The sequence below is a fragment of the Limanda limanda genome, chromosome 14 (assembly GCF_963576545.1).
Source record: "Limanda limanda chromosome 14, fLimLim1.1, whole genome shotgun sequence".
NCBI classification, from domain to species: domain Eukaryota; kingdom Metazoa; phylum Chordata; class Actinopteri; order Pleuronectiformes; family Pleuronectidae; genus Limanda; species Limanda limanda.
In genome coordinates, this window is record NC_083649.1 from 20,379,149 (window position 1) to 20,405,584 (window position 26,436).

Sequence of the window (26,436 nt, forward strand, 5' to 3'; positions counted from 1 at the left end):
TTAATCAATCACACTGCCGGCAATCAATTAAAGTGACTCTGATAAATTCCAAATAAAGTTATATACATAAATCAATCTGTTAGGATTTCACTGACATTAACTCAGTTTCATCTTACAGCAAAAGTCAAGGTCCGCAAAGAACCTAAAAAGCATCAAAGGGATCTCATTGCTAAAAGGTATCAGTCAGGAGATGGCCTTAAAAAACATATGAGTTCAGCTTTTTATTTTTCCATTAAGTCTCCCAAAAGCATGTGGCAGAACGTTATGGTCTGATGAGATCGAGGTGGAATTTTTTGGACATAATTCCAAAAGGCATGGATGGTGCAAAAACAACACTGCACGTCACCAAAAGATCACCACACCCACCGTGAGGCATGGTGCTGGCAGCATCGGGCTCTGGGAATGTTTTTCTTCAGCTGGAACTGGGGCTTTATTCAAGTTGGAGGGAGAAATGTTTAATTCCAAATACCAGTCCATTTTGGCACAAAACCTTCAGGCCTCTGCTCCAAACCTGAAGATGAAGAGGAATTTCACCTTTCAGCACAACGACCCACAGCATACCTCCAAATCAACAAAAGAATGGCTTCACCAGATCAAAGAAGATGAAAGTTTTGGAATGGCCTATACCATCCCAATCAATGTCTGTGGGAGGACCTGAAGAGGGCTGTGCACTCGAGCAGATTTGGAGCGCTTTTGCAAGAAAGAATGGGCAAAGATTCCAAGTAAAGATGTGCCATGCTGATAGACTCCTACCCACAAAGGCTGAATGTCGTCATAAACTCAAAAGATGCTTTAACAAATTATTACTTTAAGGTGTGCACACTTATGAAACCAGATTATAATTTTTTTCCCTTTCTAAATTCCAGTTTGTTTTTCAGATGAATTGTTCTGAATACAGGTCACATTAAAGTTGTAAAAAGTTCTGACATGATTTATTTTGGGCTCATTTTTTTTAACACCACAACAACCTGGGGTGTGTAGACGTTTTATAATCACTGTATTAATACAATGTGGATACTACAGTTAGTTTAACACAATGCAAAATGCTTGTTTCTCCCTCTCTGCCTGGGAAAACAGTACCAAACTAGACCTTTCAAAGTCCCAGATCAACTATCAATTCTGTGGTCTGCAGTCGTTGAACAAACAGCCAAACTCATTTTAAAGTTGTTTTTATTTCATGTAATATAGTGATTTTGTTTGAGGAGAAATGTGCAAAAATCTTGAGAGGGAAATGAGATTTAAGAGGGAAAATTTAAAGAAGTGATAATTTTCACAATGAAACACATTTAGATTATCGAGAGATGATATGTCGCAAACTTCATGAATGAATTTCCTCATGTGCTTCATTCTCGTCCAACTTCGTGGGTCTCTGTGGGTCTGTCGATGCGATAGACGAACTCCGCAGGCATAAAGTAGCCCAGGTACTCCACACTGTAGGGTGTTGTGTCGATGTAGTAGTGGCCACCTTCTCCATGATGGCTGAAGCAGTGGGTGTGCTCCACGCGCAGGTCAAGACCCTGAAGCAACAGCAAACAGAGGAACAGACACATTACAAAACAGTTGAGTTTGTAAATGCACTTCTGATGGGTGCCAACATCCCCTCAGAAGACCGTTCAGACCTGGTTTTAACATCTGTCCTGAGACATCTGATCACAAGTGGACATTGGTGAGTTAGTGTGTTCACACCTGACATTAAATTGTGTACTGAATGGGTCTCCTGTGTCCACTTGTGATTGGATCTCCCGTCTATGCTTTATGCTGTATCTAAATAATAATTTGTGTTCGCGAAGATCAAATTATCTTGTTTTGACCAGGTCTTTAAAGTTTACAACTGAGTCTAATGTAAATAATATAAATTAGTGTAAATGTGCGTGTGTGTCGGCCGAGCGACTGTGCCACAAAAACTGATTTTACCACTTAAAGAAAAGTATCAATCATTATGTAATGATCAGTGTTGATATTGTGGCTGCAAACAAATCCTTGAATGGACACTGAAAAAAGTAAGAATACATTTAAAATGTTGCAGGACAGAGGATGTCAGTTGAGTAGGTGGTCCTTCATATGTGGCCCACGACACATTATGCGTTCACACACCTAAACAAATATGGCCACATTCATCCCAGATCACCTCCTAAAGTGATCGGATCTCCAGTCAGACCTGAACTTATTGCTGACCACTTTAGATCAGCTCAGGATGGATGTTAACACCAGCTCTGTTGTGGGACACTCTTTGCTTGACTCACCGGATCCCTGGAAACGAGCACCGACTGGCAGATGAGTGGAGCGCTGACCTCAAAGTGCTTGAGCCAGTTGTTGACCTCATCGTTGGTGTTGAGGGGGCAGACTGAGAACTCTCTCGGCTAGGCCAACACAAGAAGATTAGTCGACACACGTAACTGACAGTCCTACGTTTTCTGTGACACATCCCTTATTTACCATGATGTGGATTTTCGCTTTCCCTTTCTGGATGATGAAGGTGCCTCCGAGCGCCAGGCTTTTATCAGGGTAGTGTCCCTCAAGAGTGTTCCTCAGGGCTGTCACAAGACTGTGGACCCCTGTTCTCTTCTTCGCCCGCACCTCTATGACCTGTGGAGGCACACGGGTGACGAGGGCACAGCAGGTCAGTGTGTGCAGTCACTGTCCTTTGTTAATATTTATTCTTTCAAACATCAGGAGCATAGGACCTGTGGTGACTAGGGTTGCAAAGGGGCGGAAATTTTTCGGTAAATTTCCGGAAAGTTTCTGGAAAGTTTCCATGGGAATTTTGCAACCCTAGTGGTGACAGGGCTTAAGTTCATGCATTAAAACTTAGTTATTAACTCCTAGATAATGGTTTTAAAGTTCATATATAACCAGAAAGTTAATTATTGGCGGAAAAAAACAAAGTGAATAATGACCATGCATTTTTGAAGGAATTGCAGTGCAAGCACCATCGTTCATTCTCTGAGGCAAAGAGCTGCAGATCTAGTTTACCAGGATGCGTCTGAGTACCTTTCCAGGATGCCCCTCACATGCGTAGAGATTACCCAGCAGTCCAAAGTTGCAGTCGGAGAATTTGTCACTGTATTTTTCCTGCAGACACTGGCCGTCAGCGGGGTTGATGGAGGAGTAGTAACTGCTGTTCACTGCCGGCCTCCCCTCCGCTTCGGTGAGAACCGCAGGCACCAGCTGAGGGAAAGAGAGTATGTCAAAAACTGGTTGCAATTACATTGTAACGGTTGCTTTTGGCTGCATGGAACACCTTCACCACCGATGTATTTTAGGTGAATTAACCTCTGCGTTCATTCCAACGATCCTGGAGGGAGCCGCCGCTGCACCGAGGATGAACGCTCCCGGGAGCTCCAGCTCTTTAGATATAGTGTTCATGTTGTATTCCTGGAAGGAGACCAACACAGCAGGTCGGGTGACTACAGGTCTTTTTACATTATCACCATGCAGTTTGTGCATATACTATCCTTTTTGTGACGCAAAAAGCTACCTTGTGCTTTTGGACTAAGGGAACCAGGTATGGCACACCGCCCACATCGGTGATTCGAGGACTCCCGCACAGGCCTTCAATGTGAGGAGAGAGGATGTCAATAGAAAACTTTAGAAATAGAAAATTTACTGCGAAATTCGTTACTTCTAAAAGAGCCAACAAGTCCTTCTTAATTCAGCAACAATCTTGCACCCACGTACAGTCTGTAATGTTTTTTACATGTTTCTATTTCTCATGGATTACTCTTTTTAACCCAACGTTGTCATAAAAGCCCTCTTGGGGACGAGTGTTGTGAGAAATGTTAGAATCCTCTAGAAACACTATGGACAGCTGCTCTCTGTCTTTCTGTGTGAAGTGTATCTGTCCCTGACAAATAAACCACAAATAATAAATAACCATGACGCATCATCTGCGAGGCCTCAATGTTACACACATAAATATTCTTTGCTAAGTCAGTGTGTAAATTAGGACTGCACGATATTCGGAAAAACATGCGATATGTGATAAGGTTGTTAAATATCGCGATTACGCTATGACTTGCGATAAGTAAAAATGAACAGTCCAAATTAAGATTTAAACTGACATCAGCTGAGTCTGAGAGAGAGAGAGAGAGAGAGAGAGAGAGAGAGAGAGAGAGAGAGAGAGAGAGAGAGAGAGAGAGAGAGGGAGACACACACACACAGACACACAGCGAGAGATAGCAGCTCTGTCAATGTGTGTTTTGTTGCTTTTCCCACTGGTTCTGGAACCATAAGAATGTTAACCAATTCTTCAATATAATCATCGCTAACAGTATTTACAGAATTTAGTTGGAGGAGGCCGAGCGAGATTTGACAAAGGCGGCTCGGAATTCTTTGTTCTCTCTCTATTCTCTTCTTATTCTCTTACGACTCTGACTATTGTTAATTTATTATTAACCAAATATATTGATATGCAGAGCGTGAATGCATGGCACATGACACAACATTAAGTTCTTGTTGCTATATGTATATCGCGCACATTGGTATGGCGATGACGATAAATGTTTAGTATATCGTGCAGCCCTAGTTTCAATACACAATCTGAAAAGCAAATCCAACAACAACTCAAAGTTCAATCTTCACAAAGTATCAAACTGTGCAGAAGCTAACTAAATGCACATGTGAGATGTTCACGTTGTTGTGCATTATTTCTTGGCAGCTGTGCAGACTGTGGTATATAAAATAAGTGTAGTAGTAATACTAGTAGAGTTTAGAATTTAGTAGACACATTTCAACACAAGCAACCCACAGGTAGGACAGTACAACACATGAAACATGAACCATAAATCCTCCTGTACATGCATTTCATATTCACAGAGGCAGTTTCTGAAGTTTATTTGTTCTGTTCCTCTGCAAGTCTGTTTTTGCTGGAAACTCTGAGAATTTTGTAGTAACAGGTGGAACAGAACAGCAGGAGGAGTTTACAAAGCAGCAACAGGAGGCGGGGGGCTACAGACAGTGCTCTGAGACATGGGAGACATGGAGTCTTTGCTGGGAAACTGAGTTTATAGTAGTAGTAGTAGTAGTAGTAGTAGTGGTAGTAGTAGTGGTGTGTCCTTACCTTTGACAGGGAAGTTAAATGGCTCTTTGGTGAGATCTGGACACTCCACAACACTCACCTGCACTTCTGCAAAGTTCTCCTCCAGTCCTGCTTGCAGCACTGTAACCAGCAGAAGACACATGACCCCATGTTTAATGAACACCCTGTTCTAACCCCGGGCCCCTGCCTGTGTTTGTGTGATCTGAGCTCTCACCACAACGCAGCTCCTCCAGATGTGGAGCGTGCAGCTGGACCCTCTCAGTTCTGCGGATTTCTGCCATGACTCCAGTTGTTGGTGAGTCTCCTCAGACTGTGACTCTGCAGGAGAGGAGGTGGGAGGTCACTGACACAGCGGCTCCAGCGACAGTGTGATTCAACTTCAACCAAGACTAAGAACACCGGCAAGATAGTCCCTCTCCCATGTACTGGTTGATCGTCTATGCATTGTGGGTTAACTGCCTACATTTTAATAAACATGTTTTGTTGATTTTTTTTTTTTAATTCTTAAAACATATTAGGACAGTATAAACCATTTTCTTTAATGTTTCACAGGCTATATTTATATCTATTTGTAGAAATATAAATGTTTTAATTTATTTTAAAAAACCATCCAACATGCTATTTCTAAATTGTATTTAAAGATAATTACTCACTTTATTTTGTGCTCACAAAATCAAAACTTGTGCTCACAAGATAAACAACTAATTTGCAGTATAATCATATATATATACATATATATATATATATATTAAAACGTGATTTTATTGTTTATCATGCCATTGAGCTCAGGGCGTATTACTGAGCTCTCATCGAACGGTCTTCATCAGTGGATGAATATGTCACGTTCATTGGTTTGAAATGGAGAAAATAATTCGGAGGGAATCGGTGAAGTCGAAAGCGGAAGTAGAGAAGAGTGAACCCTCATGTTTCTATCTGTCACTTCTGCCATTTTCTCTTCCCTGATTGGTCATATGACGAGTCACGTGGGTATATCACTTCCTGGTTCTCCTGCACACACATGGGTTGCTTGTCTGTCTGCCTTTGTTTTGACGCCGCTACGAGTCGTTATAAGACACAGGCGAGACTAATAGTAAATATTTTTACCATGACTTCTAAACAGAGACCATCCAGGTCTTTAAATCTTCACGCTTCACCCTCGGGCTGTTTCCTTCCAAAGGAAACTTCCACTTCCTAGGTCGCAGCTTTTTTCTCAGAGCTCCACAATGAAAAGAGTGCGTAAAACTCTGGAGTTCCCTCAGTCAGCGGGTTTGGTAGAAGCTCCCTCGCCGGAGTCTGGCCACCTTGCACTGGAAACCCCTCCAGACTATGTGAAGGAGATCTCGCGATATTTGGCGGTACAGAGCACACAGGATCAAGCATCTGAAGCAGAAAGGTAAGGATGTCCCTCCCATGAGGAATCAGCTCCTGTGCTCCTGTGACATCCTGCATTGTGACTGTGTCTGTGTCTCCTCAGTGACTCAGGAGACAGCATGTTCATAACTCAGAATCCTGCCTCTGAGGCTGAGAGTTCATTAGGTAGGCAGTCCAACAGCCCGAGGCCAGAGCCAGAATCCATCAGACAGCTCGAGGAAGAAGACTCCTCCTCCTCATCATCATCATCCTCCTGTAAAGGAAAGTCCAAAACTGTCAGAAGGAAGAGAGGGCGGAGGAGAACGAGAATCACGCTGCCACAGTACAAGTTCCCTTGGCAGAGAGCTCTGTTATCCATACAGCACAACACAGCCCTTCATGTAAGCACTGTCTCCATATGCTTTTGATACCTACTGTAGTAAATCCTGTTAGTTAGTGCTGAACTCCTTTAATTTTGTATTTTGTTTACAGTATAATGCAATGGGAGGCTTCTTTAAATGTGTCAAAGAACTGCAGCAGGGTCGTCATGGAGGAGATGATCTGCCCTCATCCTTACAGACAGTTGACGAGGAAGGGGAGAGCATATCCCCTCTGTCAGAGTAAGTCCAGCAATAATCAGTCAATTTAAAGTTGTATGTGTGGTAAACGTGTTATTTTTAAAGCAGCTTAAATGCATGAACACTACCAGATATATACTCTTATCTTCTAAGACTGAGATCCTTGCAGTCACCTTCTTTTCATTTTAAAATGATTAATGTCAGCAAACAGTTACACATAATTAATGTAAGGCTTTCAAATATTTGTCAACTTTGGTTCCTATTAATGACTGATGAGGGAGTTTTCAGTCTCAATGCTCTCAACAGTCCACCAGGAGATCTAATTGGAGCTCAAAGGGTTGATATAAATCTTCATATTTAACCTGGCTTTTCATTGTATTCATAAAAGGCAATAAGTTCTTTATTTTCTTATTATTTATTTTTGTGCCTACATGCTGGGGAGTGCCAGTAGCCAGAGACCTTATGTTTTCTCTGTCTGTCTGTTCCATTCTTGTGAACAAGATATCTCATGAACACCTCGAGGGAACTATTTAAAGTTTGGTTCAAGAATGAAGTAATAACATTTGGGTCCAAAGCTTAAGGTCACTGTGATCTCACAAGCTGTTATTTCAAAGAATCTTTTCAAATTTGACACAAATTAACACCACCTTGATGGAGGCATACAACTACAGGGTGGCACATTTAGGTTGAAAGGTTTTACTCCCTCTTATCCTTTATTTTGGTCTAATTTGATTTCTAAACTGAATTAAATGTGGCTATTTATACTAATAAAACTTGTTTTACTCATTGTATTATAGGGACGAGGAAGAAGGGTCAGAGAGTGTGGACACCAAAGTGGTGGTAAGATTCCTGTTAACACAAATGAAGAATGGATTTCAAATCGCTTTTTCAGTGTGAACTCATTTTGCATTTGTCATCTTGCAGGAAAGGAAATGTTTTGTTTTCGTGCCGTCAAAAACAAAGCGCTCACAACCTCAAAAATCTCCGGAGACAAGAGGCAGCAACGTGAATCATCATAAGAGGAACGCAAGTAAAGGTCAAAAAGCTTCACAAGGACGAAAAAAGACAAAAAAATCGATGAGTAAAGAGCTTTTGTCACATACAGAGGACTCTGATGGTGAAGGTCCTTCTCAAAGCATTCTGGCCCATAGTGAAACACCAACAAGAAAGAGATATCTAACCAGAGGAAACAAGAAATATATTCAAGGGAAAGAAAGTGAGAGGGAGCTGTGTGATGATAGCGATGCTACATATTGTGATCCACTTGAGCTACAGGGAAGTCCAAGACTCCAAGATACAGTTAAGGACAGAGAAGCATCACTAAATGTAACAGAACCCCCAGCCGATGATTTCATCGCAGATGATCTCTCCGAGATGGAACAGGCAGAGAACCAACCTGAAAGTCCAAGATTCAAAGATACAGTTCGGGACAGAGAAGCGTCACTAAATGTAACAGAGCCCCCAGCTGATGATTTCATCGCTGATGATTTCATAGCAGATGATCTCTCCCAGATGGAACAGGCAGAGAACCAACCTGAAAGCAAGAGTCCTCCCCAAAGTCCCCCAGAAGCTGCAAGTGGGTATGATAATGAGAGTGTGTGCAATGAAACCATGGTGAGGAAAGAGAGAAAAGGAGATGATGAAAGAAGGGGACAGAGTCAGGAAGATCCAGGGGGTCTGCCCGCTGCAACCTCGGTGGAGGTGGAGGAAGGAGAGACTCCCAGCCCTACGGAGGATAATCGAGCAGAGGATAATCGAGCAGAGGATAATCGAGCTGAGCCTCCTGCGACGCAGACCAGTGACGAGCTCGAGAACTTATCACATGATGAAGTCATAGCGAGACAGGAGGAGAGACACATTCAGGTGTCTCAGCCATCACTGACACAGAACGTGGTGAATGGTGACGAGGAGAGGAAGAAGAAAGGGAAAAGTGGCATTGAGGATGAAGAGCAGTTAAAGGCAAGCGTCGTTTCAGAGCCACTAAAGGATGATGGTGAGATACTGACAAAAAATCAAAAAGGAAAAGAAGAAAAGATTGTAAATGGGGAAGAACATGGAGAAGCGTTGAATATGAGTTCAGATCTACCTCTGATGTCAGGGAGACAACTCGAGGAAACAGGAGATTGTTTAGAAAATACAGAATCGACTCAGGAAAAATTACAACCCATTTTGGAAAAGAAAAGACAAAAGCGTGAAAAGAAGCGTCCGTCAGCTGATCAGGAGGACACAGAAGTCGGAGCCAAAGATGATGCAGATTCAAGCTTGTCTAATGATGTAACTACTGAAACAAGTTCAGTGAAGAAGAAGAAGAAGAAGAAGAAGATAAAGGAGAAGAAGAGGGAAAGCAACTCTGAAGGGGTCGATAGTTCTTGCATTGCTGAGGTTGACGATGCAGATCATTCCCAGAAAATGAACGGGGGCTCAGAAGACAGAGCTCCTGAGTCGGTGATGAAGAAAAAGAAGAAGAAGAGGGAAAGCAACGCTGAGGGCATAGATATCTCTTGCACTTTTAACCAAAATGAAAAAGTTGATGATGCAGATCTTTTCCAAAAAACAGAGGAAGGCTCTGATGACAGAGATGCTGAACCTGTGACGAAGAAGAAGAAGAAGAAGAAGAGGGAAAACGCCTCAGAGGATGTCGATGTTTATTGCACTCCTAACAAAAAAGAAAAGGTTAATGATGCAGATCATTCCCAGAAAACTAAGGAAGACTCAGATGACAGGGCTCCTGAGTCTGTGATGAAGAAAAAGAAGAAGAATAAGAGGGAAAGCACCTCTGAGGGCGTAGATATCTCTTGCACTTTTAACCAAAATGAAAAAGTTGATGAAGATTATTCCCACAAAACAAAGGAAGACTCTGATGACAGAGATGCTGAGCCTGTGACAAAGAAGAAAAAGACGAAGAAGAAGAAGAAGAAGAGGGAAAGCACCGCAGAGGATGTCGATGTTTATTGCACTCCTAACAAAAAAGAAAAGGTTGATGATGCAGATCATTCCCAGAAAACAAAGGAAGACTCAGATGACAGGGCTCCTGAGTCTGTGATGAAGAAAAAGAAGAAGAGGGAAAGCACCGCTGAGGGTGTAGATATTTCTTGCACTTTTAACCAAAATGAAAAAGTTGATGATGCAGATCATTCCCACAAAACAAAGGAAGACTCTGATGACAGAGATGCTGAACCTGTGACAAAGAAGAAGAAGAAGACGAAGAAGAGGGAAAGCACCGCAGAGGATGTCGATGTTTATTGCACTCCTAACAAAAAAGAAAAGGTTGATGATGCAGATCATTCCCAGAAAACAAAGGAAGACTCTGATGACAGAGATGCTGAATCTGTGACAAAGAAAAAGAAGAAGAAAAAGAGGGAAATACTTAGCAGAGCTGTCTCACAGGACGGCGTGACACAAAGCCATGATTCGGTGTCTGTGCGGAAAAAGAAGAGGACCTCTTCCTTCCTTGTTGCTGATGCAGAGGAAAAAGAGGCTCAGACGCACGAGGAACAAAGCTCGCCTTGTCCAAACTCTGCAGCCGCAAAAAAGCCCGGTGTCAGCGCTGGTGCTCCAGAGACTGAATCAGCAGAAACGGCTGGAAATGTGGAGGAATTGAATAATGGGGCCAGGAAGAAGAAAAAGAAGAGAAAGGTGTCGGTGGTGGAGGAGAGTGTTGAGCCGAATGACACATGCAACAGTTCTTTGCCTGATCCCACTGAGACAAGGGTAAAGAGAAAAAAGAAATCGAAGAGAAATGAAAGTGAGCTGGTGACCGCCGAGGAAAGAATAGAAAGTGCGGACGAAGTGGGGTATTCTCCAACTGATGAGGCTGTGGTTTTAAGAAAGAAGAAGAGTAAAAAGCGTAAATCTGAGCCGGAACATGTGATACAAGAGAGTCCGACACCTGCCACTGACAGTGTGGTATCAGGAGGAGCGCCAGTGAAAACCTGCAGCTCAGTTTCACTCAAGAAGAAAGGCAAACAGTCGACCGCTCACTCAGCAGGAGAGGAGAGTTGTGGTCACAGTGCTGAAGAGTCTCGTGACGTTTCTGCCAAAACAAGCAAGGAAACGCTGAACATGCCTCACCATGTCTCCCCGTCTGCACAGACTCCAGGAGTCCTGAGTGAGGCGGTGAGAGTCAAGAAAACTAAGAAAAACAAACGGGCAAAGACAAAACTTTATTATCCAAGTGAAGACTTATACACAGATCAGTAGTTTGACCAGGAGACTTATTCTCAACACACTCAAAACCTCTTTTGTATATTTCACATGAAGCTGTCAGTGTTTTTAGATTGAATGTGGACAATATGTAAATGAGGCTATTAAGTGGTGACGTTTTCACAGTGACTTTTTTTAAAAAAAAATTGTTTTCTATCAAAGCTTTTTTACGAACACCCCTTCTGACCTCTTGAGTTGAGATTTACTTTACTCTCCATACTACTGAGATATGTTTATTTTGGAAAGAAGAAGCACCTTTTGTTTTCCTACATTTAAATATTCAGTATTTGTAGGACTTCTGCACAATGCAGGATTGTATATGTTTACATATTGAGAAATATATATTTTTGAAAAGACAAAATGCCTTTGTTTTCCTACATTTAAATATACAATATCATGAAAACTCACACACAATACAGGATTATGTACGTCTATATATTGAGAAATGGATATTTTGGGAAAAAGACACATTGCCTTTTATTTTCCTACATCTAAATATATTGAGGTCTCCTAAACAATACAGGATTATGCACGTACTGAGAAATGTATGTTTTGGAAAAAAGAACAGGCTTTTATTTTCATACATCTAAATAAACAATATGATGAGGACTCCTGCACAATTGTAGTTTTGCTTTATTTTGAAGAAATTGTACTTTCTTGATTCTTGTTGTTGCTGTGGATAAAAGTGTCATAAATTAAATCTAATGTAATGTAATGCAAGATTATGTATGTGTATACATTGAGAAATGTATATTTTGGAAGAAAGAAAAGCATTTTATTTTCCTTAATTTAGATATAAAATATGATGAGGACTCCGGCATGGTACAGGATTATGCGCATGTATGTACACATAAAAAAAAGACATGTTGCCTCATCTTCCTCTAGATATTGCATTTATATGGCATTTCAGTTTTATTATCGGTCATATTATTTTATTTTGAAGGTATTAACCGGAAGTGGCGCGTCCAGTCATCATTTTCACTTACTGAAAATCCTCTCCAGTATGGAACTCATAAAACAAAATACAGTTTATTTTGAAAGACGGGGCCGGAGGTGTGTAGTTGACATCTTGGTAAACAGGTAAACAACGGGAGCTTGTTCGGAGTTTGGGTTACCGAGCACGGCGAGCCAGAGGGCATGTGACGTCAGCGCGCAGCCGCCACAGCAGGCATTTAAACCGTGAGTGTGCGAAGCTGCCAGGACTGAAAGTTTCTCCTCCAGCGGGAGCGGCAGCACCTCCACCTCCAGCCCACTCTTCATCACCTCCTCTCTCACCTTCCTCTTCGTCACCATGTCCTCACGCAACAGCGGCGCGCGGTTCGACGAGGCCCGCAGGGTGGCGATCTTCGGCGGCACGCACGGCAACGAGATGTCCGGCGTGACGCTGGTGAACCTGTGGGTGAAGAACGGCGCCGAGATCCAGAGGAAGAGGGTGGACGCCAAAGCCTTCATCACCAACCCGCGGGCCGTGGAGAAGTGCACCCGGTACGTGGACGTGGACCTGAACCGAGCCTTCACCCCGGAGAACCTCAGGTAAACACCCGGGGACTCGGGGCCTCTGCTGGTGGTCCTCCTGTTGTTATCATACATGTTGAATGTAAAGTTGCTCATGGGAAAGCTCCATCAGACATCGAACTACCGACTGACGTTTGATTTTACCGATTTGTGTCCGAGGAGAAGAGACACACACCAGTGTCACCTGTCTACACACTGTGTGGTATCGTGTTGATGTTGTTGATCCTGCCTGTTGTCATACACGCTGAGTGGAAGCTCAATCAAACTGGCTGTCATTCGATTTCACTGATCTGGGGTCTGAGAGGCAGGGGATGAGAGACTGTACATTGTGTGCCGTTGTGTTGTTGTTGTTACTATTGTTGTTAGCGCTGCGTGTGGTCATACACACTGAAAGGAAACGCTCTAACGGAACAGCTTCATCATGTAGACTGACATTGTGTTTGTGTTGGAGGAGAAGAGACACACCAGTTTGACGTTTCTACACGTTGTGTGACATTGTGCTGTTGTTGTTGTTCCTGCCTGTTGTCATACATGCTGAATTTCATTATATTTCACAGATGTCACTCAGGAATAACACACATTGTGTTGTTGTTGATGTACATTTTGGTTATTATGACCTTTGGGGTCCGTTCAAGGTGGCACGACGTGGATCCATGAAGATCTACGGTCGTGGAAATGTAATCACGGCCATTATATAACATTAGTGAGAGTGTGAGATGTGTGAGACCACCGAGCATCACAATGTGTGTTGGGAACATATGGTCCCCACTTAGGACGTGTAACGACAGGCAGCCACACAGGTGACAGGTGCTGGTGACATCTATAACAGTGGAACAGTGACTGGGACCAGTCCGGTCTTCATGTCCCACAGCAGAGCAGCGTCCACGCTCCTGTTATTGTCCCACAGCCGGAGGACAGTGTGCGTGTTTACCATCAGCCATGTCCTCCCGTCCCAGCCCCCTCCCCTCACCCCCCGCACCTCCCAGCCAATCAGAGCCGAGCAGAGCGTGCGCCCCCCCCCCCCCTGCCCGCAGACTCCAGCTGACTGTCAGCCAGCGGGAAAAACGTGAGAGCAACGTGACCGAGCTGCAAGTGATTTAAGGCGATTGCTTTTTTTTTTTTTTTACTGTTCTGTCCCTTCGCTTTGGTTTGTGAGCTATAGTGGAAATTAAGTCTTACGCAAAGGCTGGTTCATATAGACCAGGCAGTGTGCAGGAAACACACACACACACACACACACACACACACACACATACACACACAGCAGCCTATAATGTGGGTGGTCAACAACACCACCAACTGTATAGTCATAATCAATCATTATTTCATAACAATCCCAAGGTTATTATAGTGTGTATGTGTGTGTGTGTGCAGGGGGGGGGGTTTGCATTTACTGTTTACTATAGTCTTATTAACATGTTTAAGTCTAATTGATTCTCATGTTATGGGTATATATTTTAGTGTGTATATATTGACCTTAGGGATTTTAGTAAATTTTGTGTTCCAGTTTTAAACTCTAAGTGTAAAATCAGTTTGCTAAATATTTGTATCTTCTTAAACATTAAAGTACCAAACTGTACAAGAGCAACTGGAATGGCACTCAGTAGAGCACCCAGGGCCCAACACTCCCCAAATGAAACCACATTTAAATTCTCTACAGAGCTAGATTTACATGTGGATCTGCACCGAGCTGCACACAGTCATAAATACCAGTCCCCTAAACAAGTCAGATTTTTTAAACCAGGATCCATGATTTATTCTCAGAGAAATCAAGTAAAAGTTAGATGCCCTAAGAAAATGTATTGATCTGTACCAAAAGGGTTCTTCCTTCAGCCATAAATCACCCCTCCACAAACTTTCATGGAAATCGATTGAGTAGTTTTGGTGTTGTTCTGCTAACAGACAAATACAGACAAAAAGGTAAAAATATGATCTGTTTACTTCATATGATATCCTCTTAGATATCAGAGTACAAAATTCTACTGAAGCTTGACTGTAGTACTACATTAACCAATTACATCACTTTAATATGTAAATACATAAACTGTAACTGTCCAGTTATACTGATAAAATCATGACAGGAGCCAGTCTCCATAATAATAGTATCAAGCGTAATGAGTGATATGAGTAAAAGTACGTTTTGACTGTGCTTTTACAATTTTACTTAACAAAAAAACTTGATTCATAACTTTTACTTGGACTGGAGTAATTTTTATTGTGTGATAATGGTATCATTTCCCTTAATAACAACAACATTGATACTAATAAATGATTATTTATACAGCACTTGTCAAAGAAGACCAGGGAATAAAATAATACAGGAATAAAATATTACCATACAACATGTGTAACAAAAATGTGTATTCTAGGATTAGTAAAAGGCTTTTTTAAGATGATTGAATAATTTTTGCACCACCGGTTAGTATATACTGAAACAACCGTAACTGTACTTAAAAATGTTATTACAGGAACTCTTGTGATATATTCAGTATTTCAATGAATTGACTATAAGCTTTAAGTACTGTTACATCCTCATCGTGCAAAGGTTCAATGTTTTTTTATATCTTCTTGGCAGTCCTCAGTTTATATGAATGGCTTGGTCTTTCTGAAGGCAGCATATAAGAAGATTAACAACTTGCAGATTCTTTCTAAAAACAGCCCACAGTGTCACTTCATTCAGCTCAAAGGCTCTTGCACAAATTGACAGCCTATGTTTCCTCTCAGTGGAAGTTAGTATTTTGGAGTTCACTCTTTCAGCTGTAGCTCACACTGCGCTTGTGTGCTGATGTCCAGACGATACCAGACATTTGCTGAAAACGGGGTCTAAAGGGCAAATGTGAGGCAGGCTAGACAATGTGCACAGCAGAGGTGGCTGTTCTGCAGTAGCTTGGAGAACGTCCTGGACTGGTGGTTATGTTCAACCGTTTGAAAAGAGCTCGGAGGAAAAAAAGGGGCAGCTCTCATTCTCTTTTCAAATTGACTGTCTGGTGGGAAAAAAACAGTAAAAAAAAGTTTACTGTGGGGGACAAAACAAAGTCCTCAAAGATCCCTCAGTGCACACATGGCCTGGAGAAGTGGATTAAATTTCTTCTGAACACTCACAAAGGGAGGCCACTGTTCTGCTGAATCCGGCCTTTGTGTTCCTGCAAAGACTGGACGGTGATACTCTACAATAACAAGTTAAACCATATACATTCACCGCAGGGGCTGTGTTAACTTGTAGGTTGTCGATTACAGAGGTTTTTCCGCTGTGGTTAACAGAGGTGAAAGTGTTACTGGGCCTGTAGGATGAATGGATGTCTTGTTGTGTTGAATCATTAACATGCTTCATAGCTTTCATCATCATTGTTCCTTCGGCTGGATTGTCTGATAAGAGGTGAATGTGCTCACGCCTGACTGCTTTCTAATGAGTGTGTGTGTGTGTGTGTGTGTGTGTGTGTGTGTGTGTGTGTGTGTGTGTGTGTGTGTGTGTGTGTGTGTGTGTGTGTGTGTGTGTGTGTGTGTGTGTGTGTGTGTGTGTGTGTGTGTGTGTGTGTGTGTGTGTGTGTGTGTCATGCAGTGCCCCAGAAGGAGGTGACTTGCCCTATGAGGTGCAGAGAGCCCAGGAGATCAACAGGATATTCGGACCCAAAGGAAGCCCGGAGGCCTACGATGTCATCTTTGACCTCCACAACACAACATCCAACATGGGCTGCACCCTGATCCTGGAAAGCTCCAAAGACCACTTCAATCTGCAGATGATGAACTACATCAAGGTGACAGCACTGAGGAGCACGCAGGGATTTCGTTTTTTAACATTACACCTGTGTGCTGCAGGTATTCAGGGCGTAACACCTGGAATACTAGCTGTCCAGAAAACAAACCTGATGCAAACAGATACTGTCTGTCAAGAGACTTAAGTCTTTTCAATAGCATCTGTGTGAGAAAGTGAGAGAAGGTTTCCTCTTGTTTCTGGGTCATTACTTCAAGAAGCTCAAGCCCCTGGAGAGCTTCAGTCAAGCTGTGTAAATAGTAGAACGATCTGTTTAGTGTTGAACAAGCTCATCTGAAGGATCAGAGGGATGCTGTATCTTTGGTTCTTTCCACTTTAACCACTAATCTCCCTTATTAACTTTGTTTACTTTTGTTTTACAACCGCAAAAGTGTTCCGGGCCTCCTTACAGATGGAACATATACTTATTTCTCTATGTATATAAGACAACCAGAAGGACCCTCAGAGACATAATTTCCTGAAACTTTCTTTCTTTTTCAACAAGATTCATGAATTATTTCTGGTAAAACTTGAAAAATTATTAAAAAAAGGGCAATGTTGAAGGGATAGTTCAAAGAAAAATGGAAATTCACTCGTTATCTACTCACCACTATGCCGACTGAGGGGTGGGTGAAATGTTTGAGTCCACAAGACACATTTGGAGTCTCAGGGGTAAACAGTGTTGCAGACAGATCCAATACAATTGAAGTAAACAGGACCCCTTCTTGAGAAAAAAACAACATGCTTCCATACTGCTCGTGTGGTGTCATTCAAATGTCCGCAAGCACCGACATTCATATTTTACCGGAATCGTTGTCATTTACACCATGTTTTAAAGGCCGGAGCATGCTTCTGCGTTTTCACGGGCCCGGAAGCGCAAGACCCCTGCCGGGCCCCCTACGTGCTAACGTAGCCCTTCTTACGTCCTTACGTGCGTCGGCCAATTTTTCTAACTAGACGGCAAAACCCCGCAAGCGTCACCCGCCCGCAAGGGCTGTGATTGGTCTGCTAACTACATCATTTCCGGAGTCGAATTTTCGGTTCATGCCCGGAAACCACGGAAGATTTAGAAGAACGAATATGGACCAGATAGAAGAGCACTTGGCAGAAGAGATCCGACACTATGTCCACTAGTATAACCCGTCACTAACCGGCGGATTTTTCCGCCAGAAAAAACTCTGAGGAGACGCCTTGGCGATGTAAATAAATCGCTCTTCTTCGTGCCACACACAAAGAAGAGCCGACTTCGACAAAAAACATTACTCCGCCTGTGTTCTGGCGGGGAATTGCATGGCAACACGCGCAACGGTTGGAAAACCATGAATGAGAACGAGTCCTGCGTTACAACTGCGTGCTTGCGGGCCCCTGACAACGCAGAAGCATGCTCCGGCCTTAAGCCTAAATGTCCTCTGATAGCCTAACAACACACACTCGAGCCCATGGGAACGCCCAGGCTGCGTGTTCACATCGCTACGTCTGCTTCGTCGGGTAGTGGACTTCGTGGGTGTGAATGGCCTCGTCTCGATTGGAATATTAATGTAGGGGCTTGTGGACCCTCTCATGACACCACACAAGCAGTATGGAGGAATGTTGTGTTTCTTTCTGTTGTTTCTGTGGTGAATAGATGAATTTTTTATTTTTCCTGTGAACTATCCCTTTAAAGATAGTGATAACCCATACCACTTCATTTCACTAAGTTTTGCAGTAATACGCTCAATTGTTTCTGTGTTGTCTTGCTTAGAAATAAACAAATGCACAGAGGTGAAAACATATGCAACAAAAGGCAAACAGAGCAACATCAGGAAGCAAAAGAGGAGCCGAACCCTCTCTGTTTCTGTAAGCACCGGAGCACAGACACACAAACTGCTTCCCAGATACAAAATGATAGAAGATTCACTTCATTACACTCACAGGCTCAGTGTGTCATTACAAAAGTCAGTTGTTGAATGACTCATTACTTAGCCGTTTGCCCATATAACGAACTGGACTTTGAGTTCTCTCTCTCACTTTCTATTAGGTGGCGATAATCAGTCCTCTGTTCAGAAACTCAGACGTCAATGATTTAAAGGCATGTCCTTGTCTTAAGGCAAAATTCTGTGAAAAATATCCTTAACATTTACTCTTAACTGAACCATGTACAGGTTACAGTTTTTATGACAGAGAGTCACCTGCTAAATGACAGAAACCTGAATCAGAGTCGGTCAGTGTTTGCCGCTGAACATGTTTTTGTGCATCAAGATGTATTTTCTGGTTTTCCACTGGCAGCTCCGAGAGCCCACCGCTTGATTCATGCACACGCCACCATGTTTGTTTATCATCTGTGTCATATTGGTTCACAAAGTGAGCTGTTGCAGATTAAATTTTCCGTTCTGTCGAGCAGAACGTTAGAGCAGTCACTCACAGGCGGGTCTGCTCAGGACAGCTGGCTGGTGTGCAGCATGTGACTGTCTTGAAGCTTCTTCTTCTTTTTTAACCTTTTATCTGCAGCTGAGATCTTGTGCTTTTGTTTGTTTTGATTTTCCAGAAAGCCATCGCTCCAGCGAGTTGTCTTGTTCTGCTGAATGAACATCCTCTTCTAAAGTATTCCACTTCACGCTCTGTGGCCAAGCACCCTGTTGGTGAGTCTCTCAAGTCGAGCTAAATCTCTGTGGGGAAGATGAAGTGAGGGTGAAAGAGGGCAAGGAAGAGGAATGGGGAACGACTGGGACACAGTAAAGAGTTAAAAGAAAATGTCTTTAGACTCCAGTTTGGTTCTTACCAATGAATGAGTACCAGATCAAAAACTTTGAATATCCTAATATTCAAGTATCAATAAATAGCTGCTAGTTGAATTGTGTAGATTATAAAACAAAACAATTCCATAAATTTTTTCATCTTTATAGTGGTTTAGCTTCTCCTCTTTGCATCTATATGTACTTGTTTGACTGGATTTCCAAGAAGAATTAACATTTTTACAGACGCTCTGGTCCAGGAGTCCCAGGCATGTTCTTTATACATGATAAAAATATAGTTTATAATATATTAGAAGCCAACCTCCTATCACCTTCTGACTCTGGTGTGGGATTCCCATTAGAGGTGGGAAATATGTAATGTATTATTTTTCACATTTTGGAAGATGATGGTATTATGTCACATTATTAATTCATTTTCAGGTTTGAGGAGGAGAAGCCTTTCATGTCTTGTGATATCTTATCATCTCTTACTTGTCTTGTACGTCATCGGTAAACAATGCTTTGAGTGACACCAGGCTGCACTGGTTGTCCACATGCTGGCTTTGGCCCAGGTTGTCCTAATATTCACCGACATGATGTTTTTTAAGTATTGGAACAGGTTACACCTATTGCCAACACGGCACAGTGACAAAATGTGTGAGTGACAGGGTAGCACAAACTCAGTGCAGCTTATATTAGCTGCATTAGGCTTGAGTCAGGTTCGGGAAAAAAAACTGCAAAGACGACTGTTCAGGTCAGGCTCCGTTAGTTTTCTCTCAGGCTTTGAAGGGTTCAGACAGAAAAATGCGACCCAAGCCGCTTTCTATCGCAGAGTACTTTAGTTTGCTCCGTGTGGGATGATTCTCTCTCTAATCTTAAGTGGCTAATTTTGACGCAACTTCACCAGGCTTTAATAGATCAGTTTGGCTTCTCCATTTTTTCTATACATCTTGCATGAAAGCAGCAGCTGAAATAAGTATTATGCTTTACATTTTAATTTGTACTGTTTTTGAACTGAGCATTTGAATAAATTAAAAAACAATATTTTATATAATTAGGCTGATGATATACCATGTATATACCAGTGAATGTATATACCAGTATTTCACAATAGTTCCAATCAGATTCAGGGGCCTGTGCCTCCCCCGATCCCCCCCATTCACATCACCTGTGGACAATGAACAACATCTTTAAAATGTTCTTTAAAATCATCCTTCCAGTTGTTTTAGATTATTCCAAATGTATAAATATTGTGTTCCCTGATTGTTTAATTCCAGGTCTGGAGGTGGGTCCTCAGCCTCAAGGTGTATTGAGGAGTAACATCTTTGAAGCTATGAGGGTGATACTGAAACATGCCCTGGACTTCATCGAACTGTTTAATGAAGGTAGGATAGACACACCACAGCAGCTTTCACTACATCTGAACATTCAGTACATGGCATTCAACAGATTGTTAAGGATTAATGCCAAAGCAGATAAAACTGAAGCACGCTAAATAGGAAACAGTTTCTCTAGAACTTTGACTGGAAGATGACAAATCTTATGTTTCATAATGTTGTTATGTAATGCAAAATGAGCTGTTTACACTCAGTGAGCCTGCATGTCAAGAAACACTCAGTGACAAAATGTCCATGGTCATTGGCCTGATTCATCAGATGCACGTACGCTCAGGTGCCTGGGGCTCATCATCACGCCACCGCTCGGCCTCAACTTCTCCCTGAGGCCGGGAACGGAGTTTGCAATGTTTCGGTGCAAGGCAGCGTTTCCTTCCTCTTTTTACGTAAACAGGCATGTGTGCCAAGTGAGAGCGGCGGCCTCTGCTGCTGAATGGCCTGCTTGTTGAGAGTTGGTCAGTTTCCATGTCGTTAGAGTCTGGCTGCCTGTATGTTGTAATCGTCTGTCTTTGGGACACACTGGTGCTGATGAATGCTTTGGCCTGGCAATGATTCGGGTGCTCCTGGGTTCTAAAGCTGAGCAGCGTGAAGAAACGACTCATTTAGCAGACGGAGAACAACTTATTGAGAAGAATCATATGGATGAGTGGGGAAACTGTGGTGACTATTGGAGCATTAGTGCTTTTTATTCTATGCTGCCACTTGCATCCCAATACAACTCAATGGATGAACACTTACAAGCTAATTTGAGCATCTATTTAATAAATGCCAGAGGACTGTCAAACGCCTTCTGCACTTCCTGTGAAAGTTCTGGAGTTTGAATAAGGTCACTTTGAAAGCCTCGTACTTCTTGTTCCAGGAACATTACCAGAGTATGAATATTAAGTTAAAAGAAATGATGATAGATCTATCAGTTTATAATCTACTAGCTGATTAACTTAGACACAAATATTCACAAATAAGTATAAGTCAGAAGAGGCAGACACTTCACAACAGCAGCCTTATCAATTATTTTAATATCCTTAATATTTGTTCAACATACTATAAAATGTATATTTTAAAAATAGTTATTACATAATATACATTTGTCCTTATTTACATATAAAAATCACAATTAGTGTCCTTCTTTATATTTCATAATATTGTTTTACTCTGTGCCAGTTATTATGTTTATAATTTTTATTATATTTATGACAATGATGCCGCATATAAAATATATAAACTTTTTTATCAACATGTCACTAAAACTACTCAGTTTTGTGCTATTTACAGTATCTGGTAATGAACTGTACATACACATATTATTATAATAAGATGTATTGTGGATCCATTTGAACATTATACTGATTTCAAGACACATCCTTTAATACAAAATGCACTTTACTGTCTTTGTACTTTCAGTTTCTTCTTGCGTCTGTTCTTGTTGTGTACATCACAGCACTGGAGGGAATATAGTGTTTTCTATACTAAGTGCTGTATATGGAGAGAATCACAGCAACATCTACCTTGAATATAGGGCCTTGAAATGATCTCTTCAACGTGCACATTTGCATATTCACAATTAGTTGCTGAATGCTCCTTCCATCTCTTTGCTTCTGTGGAGGAGCTGGCGAATCAGTATACAGCAGCTGACATTTATGACACTACAAAGAAATCTCAATTTCCCCTATAATTTTAATTCTATTCCAGTCTGTCATGAAATGGAGTCTCATGAATAATAGTGTTGAGTTTCCTTTGTTCAGTGTTATTTTATTCAAACTAATTCCACGGCATTATCTTTCATATGTATTATTTTATGCTTAAAAGAATATTCAGTCTTCTAACTCAGATCAACTCAGTTTGTCTTCTGCCACATAATCCCAACACTATCCAATCTCACAAATACATGTCATGTCATATATTCATCCTTACCCTTATGTACACGATTTTCTAGGCTACGTACAATATTGAAAATGTGTATTTTTTTAGGAATGGAGTTCCCTCCCTGCACGGTGGAAGTTTTTCGGGTCTTAGAGAGGATTGACTACCCCAGAGATGCCAACGGGAACATCATTGCCATGGTGCATCCCAATCTGCAGGTAAAAACCAGACAAATCTTATTCATACCAGCCTTGTCTGTCTCAGCCATATATCTGACCGGCTGAGCCTGTTTATATAAGTCACATCTTTAGCTGACAATATTTAGATGTATTTTTGTTTGATTGTGCAACTTACTCAAGTTAAAGGTTCAGTGTGTAGAATTTAGTGACATCTAGTGGTGAAGTTGCATGTTGCAGCTGAATGCCCCTGACCTCACCCTCCCTTTCCAAACATGAGAGAGAACCTGTGGTAGCCTTTAGTTGTCATAAAAACTGAAAAGGTGTTTTATTTGGGCTACTGTACAAAACATGGCGGCCTCGGTAGAGAGGACCCGCTCCAGATGTAAATATAAAGTATTTAAATATAAAGGGCCCATTCTAGGGTAAAGAAAACAAGAATTCATACAATTTAGATGAAACACACTCATGAAAACATCGCAAGGTTTATTTCACGGCATGGGATCAATAAAGTTTATCTCATCTTATCTTGATTTCGTTTTAATTTGCTCAATAAATTGAATAGGGAAAAGCTTTGTTCTATTTCTATAGTCACTCTCTCTTACTTTTTAAAAACACATTTTTATAAAATGGCTTCTAACTAGATGTTGGTTTGTTTTATTGCTTTTTTTATCCATTTTCTCTTGTATTCACTTGCTTAAATTTGTAATTGCACTGTATGTGTTTTGTGTTTTATTTATAGAAGCACTTTGTAAAACTATTTAAGTCCTTTTGTATATATATATATATATAAAGTTTATTATTCTTGCTTGCTGTTGTTTCAGGACGGTGACTGGGAGCCGCTGAACGCCGGTGACCCGATGTTCCAGACGTTTGACGGGAAGACCATCCACTACCAGGGCTCCGGCACCGTCTATCCCACTTTTATTAACGAAGCAGCCTATTATGAAAAACAGCAGGCTTTTGTGACCACCAGACGAGAAACCTTGGTATCAAGTGCCACCAGAAAAGCATGAAAACTGCTTTGTGCGGCTGACAATGCTGGTGAACACATGTGGTACATCTGACAGACTTTTCCTCACTTAATGACTAGATGCCAACGTTTACGCACTGATTTCATTTCTTTATGCATTTACTATCATAAAAAAACATTAACTATGCAAAGAGAACCTGTGGAGGCTTTGCTAAGAGTCACTGTGAACGTCTTTGATCTGAAGACTGGTGTATTGTTGTGGTTAGTATTTATGATACGGTTCTTATTTACATTACATCAGCTACGTTTTGTATGATATTAAAGACCAGGTCTAATCACCGATGGATTATGAATCTTTACACAACACTTTATAAGTTTCCTACTACTGCTCAGGAAGGCCAACAAGGATCATAACCTGCAACCTTTGACCCAAAACTGTCTTGTTTGTCTTCTTCTGAAAATATATTTGTAACATCTGTCGAAGGGTGTTTGTGGCCTTTGATGAAACCTACCTGTAACTCTAGTGGTTGCATCTGTGGTGCTGTCCTATCACTGCCTTAATGGAGATTTCTGAGAAAATTGCACAACAAATTAAGAGTGGAATTTGTAGATTATACTTGTTGGATAACAAAAATATACTTTTGATAAGAAACGGTATATGTCCTGTTCCTCTATACATAATGGGATGCAGTTTTAAATGTGTTTTATAGTAATATATTTGTGTGTAATTTGATATACTTGTACTGTATATTTGTTTTAAGTGATGTATAGACTCGTTGAATCGTGGTATGCATATGTACTTTCTAATGTCTTAACGTCATTGTTGTCTCAAAGTGTGTCGCTGTTGTCTTTACAGTAATTCATTTTCATCAGCAATACTTTTTGGTAGCACAATTTATATGATTAGTCCACCTCACTGTCCTTTGAAATCCTGTGGAAATGATCAGATCAATAAATATAGTACTGTGCTATACTTTGTGTGTTTGTGGATGGAGACTTCATGCTGGGATCGTTTAGTCGTGTAGGGAACCACCAGCGGCCACAAGAGGGCACCACACAACCTATGATCAACATTTTCCAGTTGTGAATCAGTTCTGCACAATGACCTGGAGAAGAAGGTCGCTAAATTGTTCATACATTGGGGAGAATGTCTGTATAGAAACTCATTATGGAGTCGTTAGGTAGAATATTAAGAAGACATTTAGTATCCTGCCTTCAATACAGTTTCTGTCTGTACAGGGGGTGGCTGTGGCTCTGCAGGCGGAAAAGGTCGGTAGTTCGATCCCCATGTCTACATTCAAAATGTCTTTTGGCTAAATACTGAACTCCAAATTGTTGTGCCAACAGTGCATGAATGGTGTGTAGTAAAAAAAACAATGCATGTATGTAAATGTGTGTGAATGGCTGACAGCGACTTGTACTGTCAAGTACATTGAGTGGTTGATAAGACTGGAAAAGCACTGCATGAATACAGTCCATTCACGACAACCATGAAAAAACATATTACACTGACCATCCCAACCAAACCTTGTTCCAATTTGTTATATTTGTGGCATTGTTCTGTTTCCCTTTTGGTACAAAATGTACTGTACAGTACTCTGTAGTCAGTACACTGCGTTGTGTTTAATGTCCTGACAGTGGGTTCGGTATGTCACTCTGCCGTGTTTATAGAAGACATACAGAAGTGCTTACATGAAATACAGGTGTGATTAAATAGAAGTGAAGGAGGCTGAGAGTTGTGGTGTATAGGATATCACATTTTTGATTGATTGAATATTTATTTAAGCCTCGGAAGACACATTGAGGGATAAGACCATCATTTACAATGGTGCCGAGGGTACAATAAAAAGGTTGATACATTAAAAGTGAATACATTGAATAAATAGGAATGAAATAAATATGCATATATATATACACAGTAATACAAGGTATAAAACAATTTGTCAATAAAATACTATGGCCAAGTCAACTAGCAGACACATTCATCAGAAGAATGCATGTCCTGGTGCTATCCTTTACCTTTATGTAGACATATTTGATCTGTGATTTTTTTAAAGCACTTTGTCAGTGAGCTGTGCAACATTTCCCTGCTCACACCATTATCTTTAAACCAAAGACAGCACTGAGCTAAGAAGGCTTCTAAACCTGATATGAAACTTAATTACGAACATCATTCCGCTTCTTGAGTCATCTTTCTGCATTCCACGAGCCAACTTCACCAGCACCTGCCATCTATACAGTTCCTGCTGTTTCATGTGAGGCTCATGAGGAGTAATTCAGTTTCATGACTACAGGCTGGCCATAGACCCTGTCATCTTTTCATTACAGTAACCAAATCAGGGCTCTCAGACCTGCAACGAGAGAAGATCAATGATCCCCTTTGGCTACTGGAAGCTTTTAAGAGAACAATCTTTCAGTGCTGGGCGATGATCCAAACAGGCATGTGAAAATGCCAAGCGTCCATCTCTGCCTCCACCCTCCTGTCTCTGTCTGTAGTGAAAACTTTCCCTTCTGCATTACAACTCTACTTTACTGGAAGTCCACAGCTTGGCTGCTTACCTGGATTCCGCTCTGGGGATCCTGCAGAGATTAAGCTGATCAGGGTTTAGGTTTACTGCTTTGAGTAAGACGGGCGTGCCAGAGATAATATTTAATCAAAATAAGCTTTTTAAGTTTTCAAGGGAAGATGTAAATTTCCATCGCTGAATTGACCAATGCTGAATTAATTAGAACAAACTAAGTGCTTTTCTTCTGTCCCTCAAATCAAGTGAGTGGCAATAGCTGAGAAAGAGTGACATTGATGAAAGAGCCTCTGTCGAACCCAGCAAGAGAATGAGGATGTCGGCATTTACGGTTAATTATCACGTGGCCACTTCGGCTGCACACA

The 26,436-nt window shown here is 41.5% G+C and overlaps 3 protein-coding genes across 3 annotated transcripts; 2 read left to right on the forward strand and 1 right to left on the reverse strand.

Annotated features, from left to right (window-relative positions):
• Positions 1-1,153: 1,153 nt before the first annotated feature.
• On the reverse strand, positions 1,154-5,397 carry c14h11orf54 (chromosome 14 C11orf54 homolog). Its single transcript, XM_061085632.1, has 8 exons — positions 5,253-5,397; positions 5,060-5,158; positions 3,479-3,552; positions 3,274-3,375; positions 2,992-3,168; positions 2,437-2,586; positions 2,244-2,360; positions 1,154-1,517 (listed from the first exon to the last, which is right to left on the reverse strand). The coding sequence occupies exons 1-8, from the start codon at positions 5,317-5,319 to the stop codon at positions 1,344-1,346; spliced, it is 960 nt and encodes a 319-aa protein (XP_060941615.1). The 5' UTR covers positions 5,320-5,397; the 3' UTR covers positions 1,154-1,343.
• Positions 5,398-6,261: 864 nt separating this feature from the next.
• On the forward strand, positions 6,262-11,475 carry pho (phoenix). Its single transcript, XM_061085346.1, has 5 exons — positions 6,262-6,431; positions 6,513-6,789; positions 6,881-7,008; positions 7,764-7,806; positions 7,891-11,475. Exons 1-5 carry the CDS (start codon positions 6,262-6,264, stop codon positions 11,164-11,166), a joined length of 3,894 nt encoding a protein of 1,297 aa, XP_060941329.1. The 3' UTR covers positions 11,167-11,475.
• Positions 11,476-12,299: 824 nt separating this feature from the next.
• On the forward strand, positions 12,300-24,520 carry aspa (aspartoacylase). The gene is made up of 6 exons (XM_061085836.1): positions 12,300-12,702; positions 16,244-16,439; positions 18,960-19,053; positions 20,424-20,531; positions 22,509-22,618; positions 23,401-24,520. The coding sequence occupies exons 1-6, from the start codon at positions 12,461-12,463 to the stop codon at positions 23,590-23,592; spliced, it is 942 nt and encodes a 313-aa protein (XP_060941819.1). The 5' UTR covers positions 12,300-12,460; the 3' UTR covers positions 23,593-24,520.
• The last annotated feature ends 1,916 nt before the right edge of the window (positions 24,521-26,436 follow it).

Excerpts from the sequence above, each read along its gene's own strand:
- aspa (XM_061085836.1), top strand. The coding sequence starts at position 12,461 with ATGTCCTCACGCAACAGCGGCGCGCGGTTCGACGAGGCCCGCAGGGTG. Across the intron at positions 20,532-22,508 it reads CATCGAACTGTTTAATGAAG|GAATGGAGTTCCCTCCCTGC; the intron begins GTAGGATAGACA and ends GTATTTTTTTAG. Across the intron at positions 22,619-23,400 it reads TGGTGCATCCCAATCTGCAG|GACGGTGACTGGGAGCCGCT; the intron begins GTAAAAACCAGA and ends CTGTTGTTTCAG.
- c14h11orf54 (XM_061085632.1), bottom strand. The coding sequence starts at position 5,319 with ATGGCAGAAATCCGCAGAACTGAGAGGGTCCAGCTGCACGCTCCACAT. Across the intron at positions 5,159-5,252 it reads TCTGGAGGAGCTGCGTTGTG|TGCTGCAAGCAGGACTGGAG; the intron begins GTGAGAGCTCAG and ends TGCTGGTTACAG. Across the intron at positions 2,361-2,436 it reads AAGCGAAAATCCACATCATG|CCGAGAGAGTTCTCAGTCTG; the intron begins GTAAATAAGGGA and ends GTGTTGGCCTAG.
- pho (XM_061085346.1), top strand. The coding sequence starts at position 6,262 with ATGAAAAGAGTGCGTAAAACTCTGGAGTTCCCTCAGTCAGCGGGTTTG. Across the intron at positions 6,432-6,512 it reads CAAGCATCTGAAGCAGAAAG|TGACTCAGGAGACAGCATGT; the intron begins GTAAGGATGTCC and ends GTGTCTCCTCAG. Across the intron at positions 7,009-7,763 it reads AGCATATCCCCTCTGTCAGA|GGACGAGGAAGAAGGGTCAG; the intron begins GTAAGTCCAGCA and ends ATTGTATTATAG.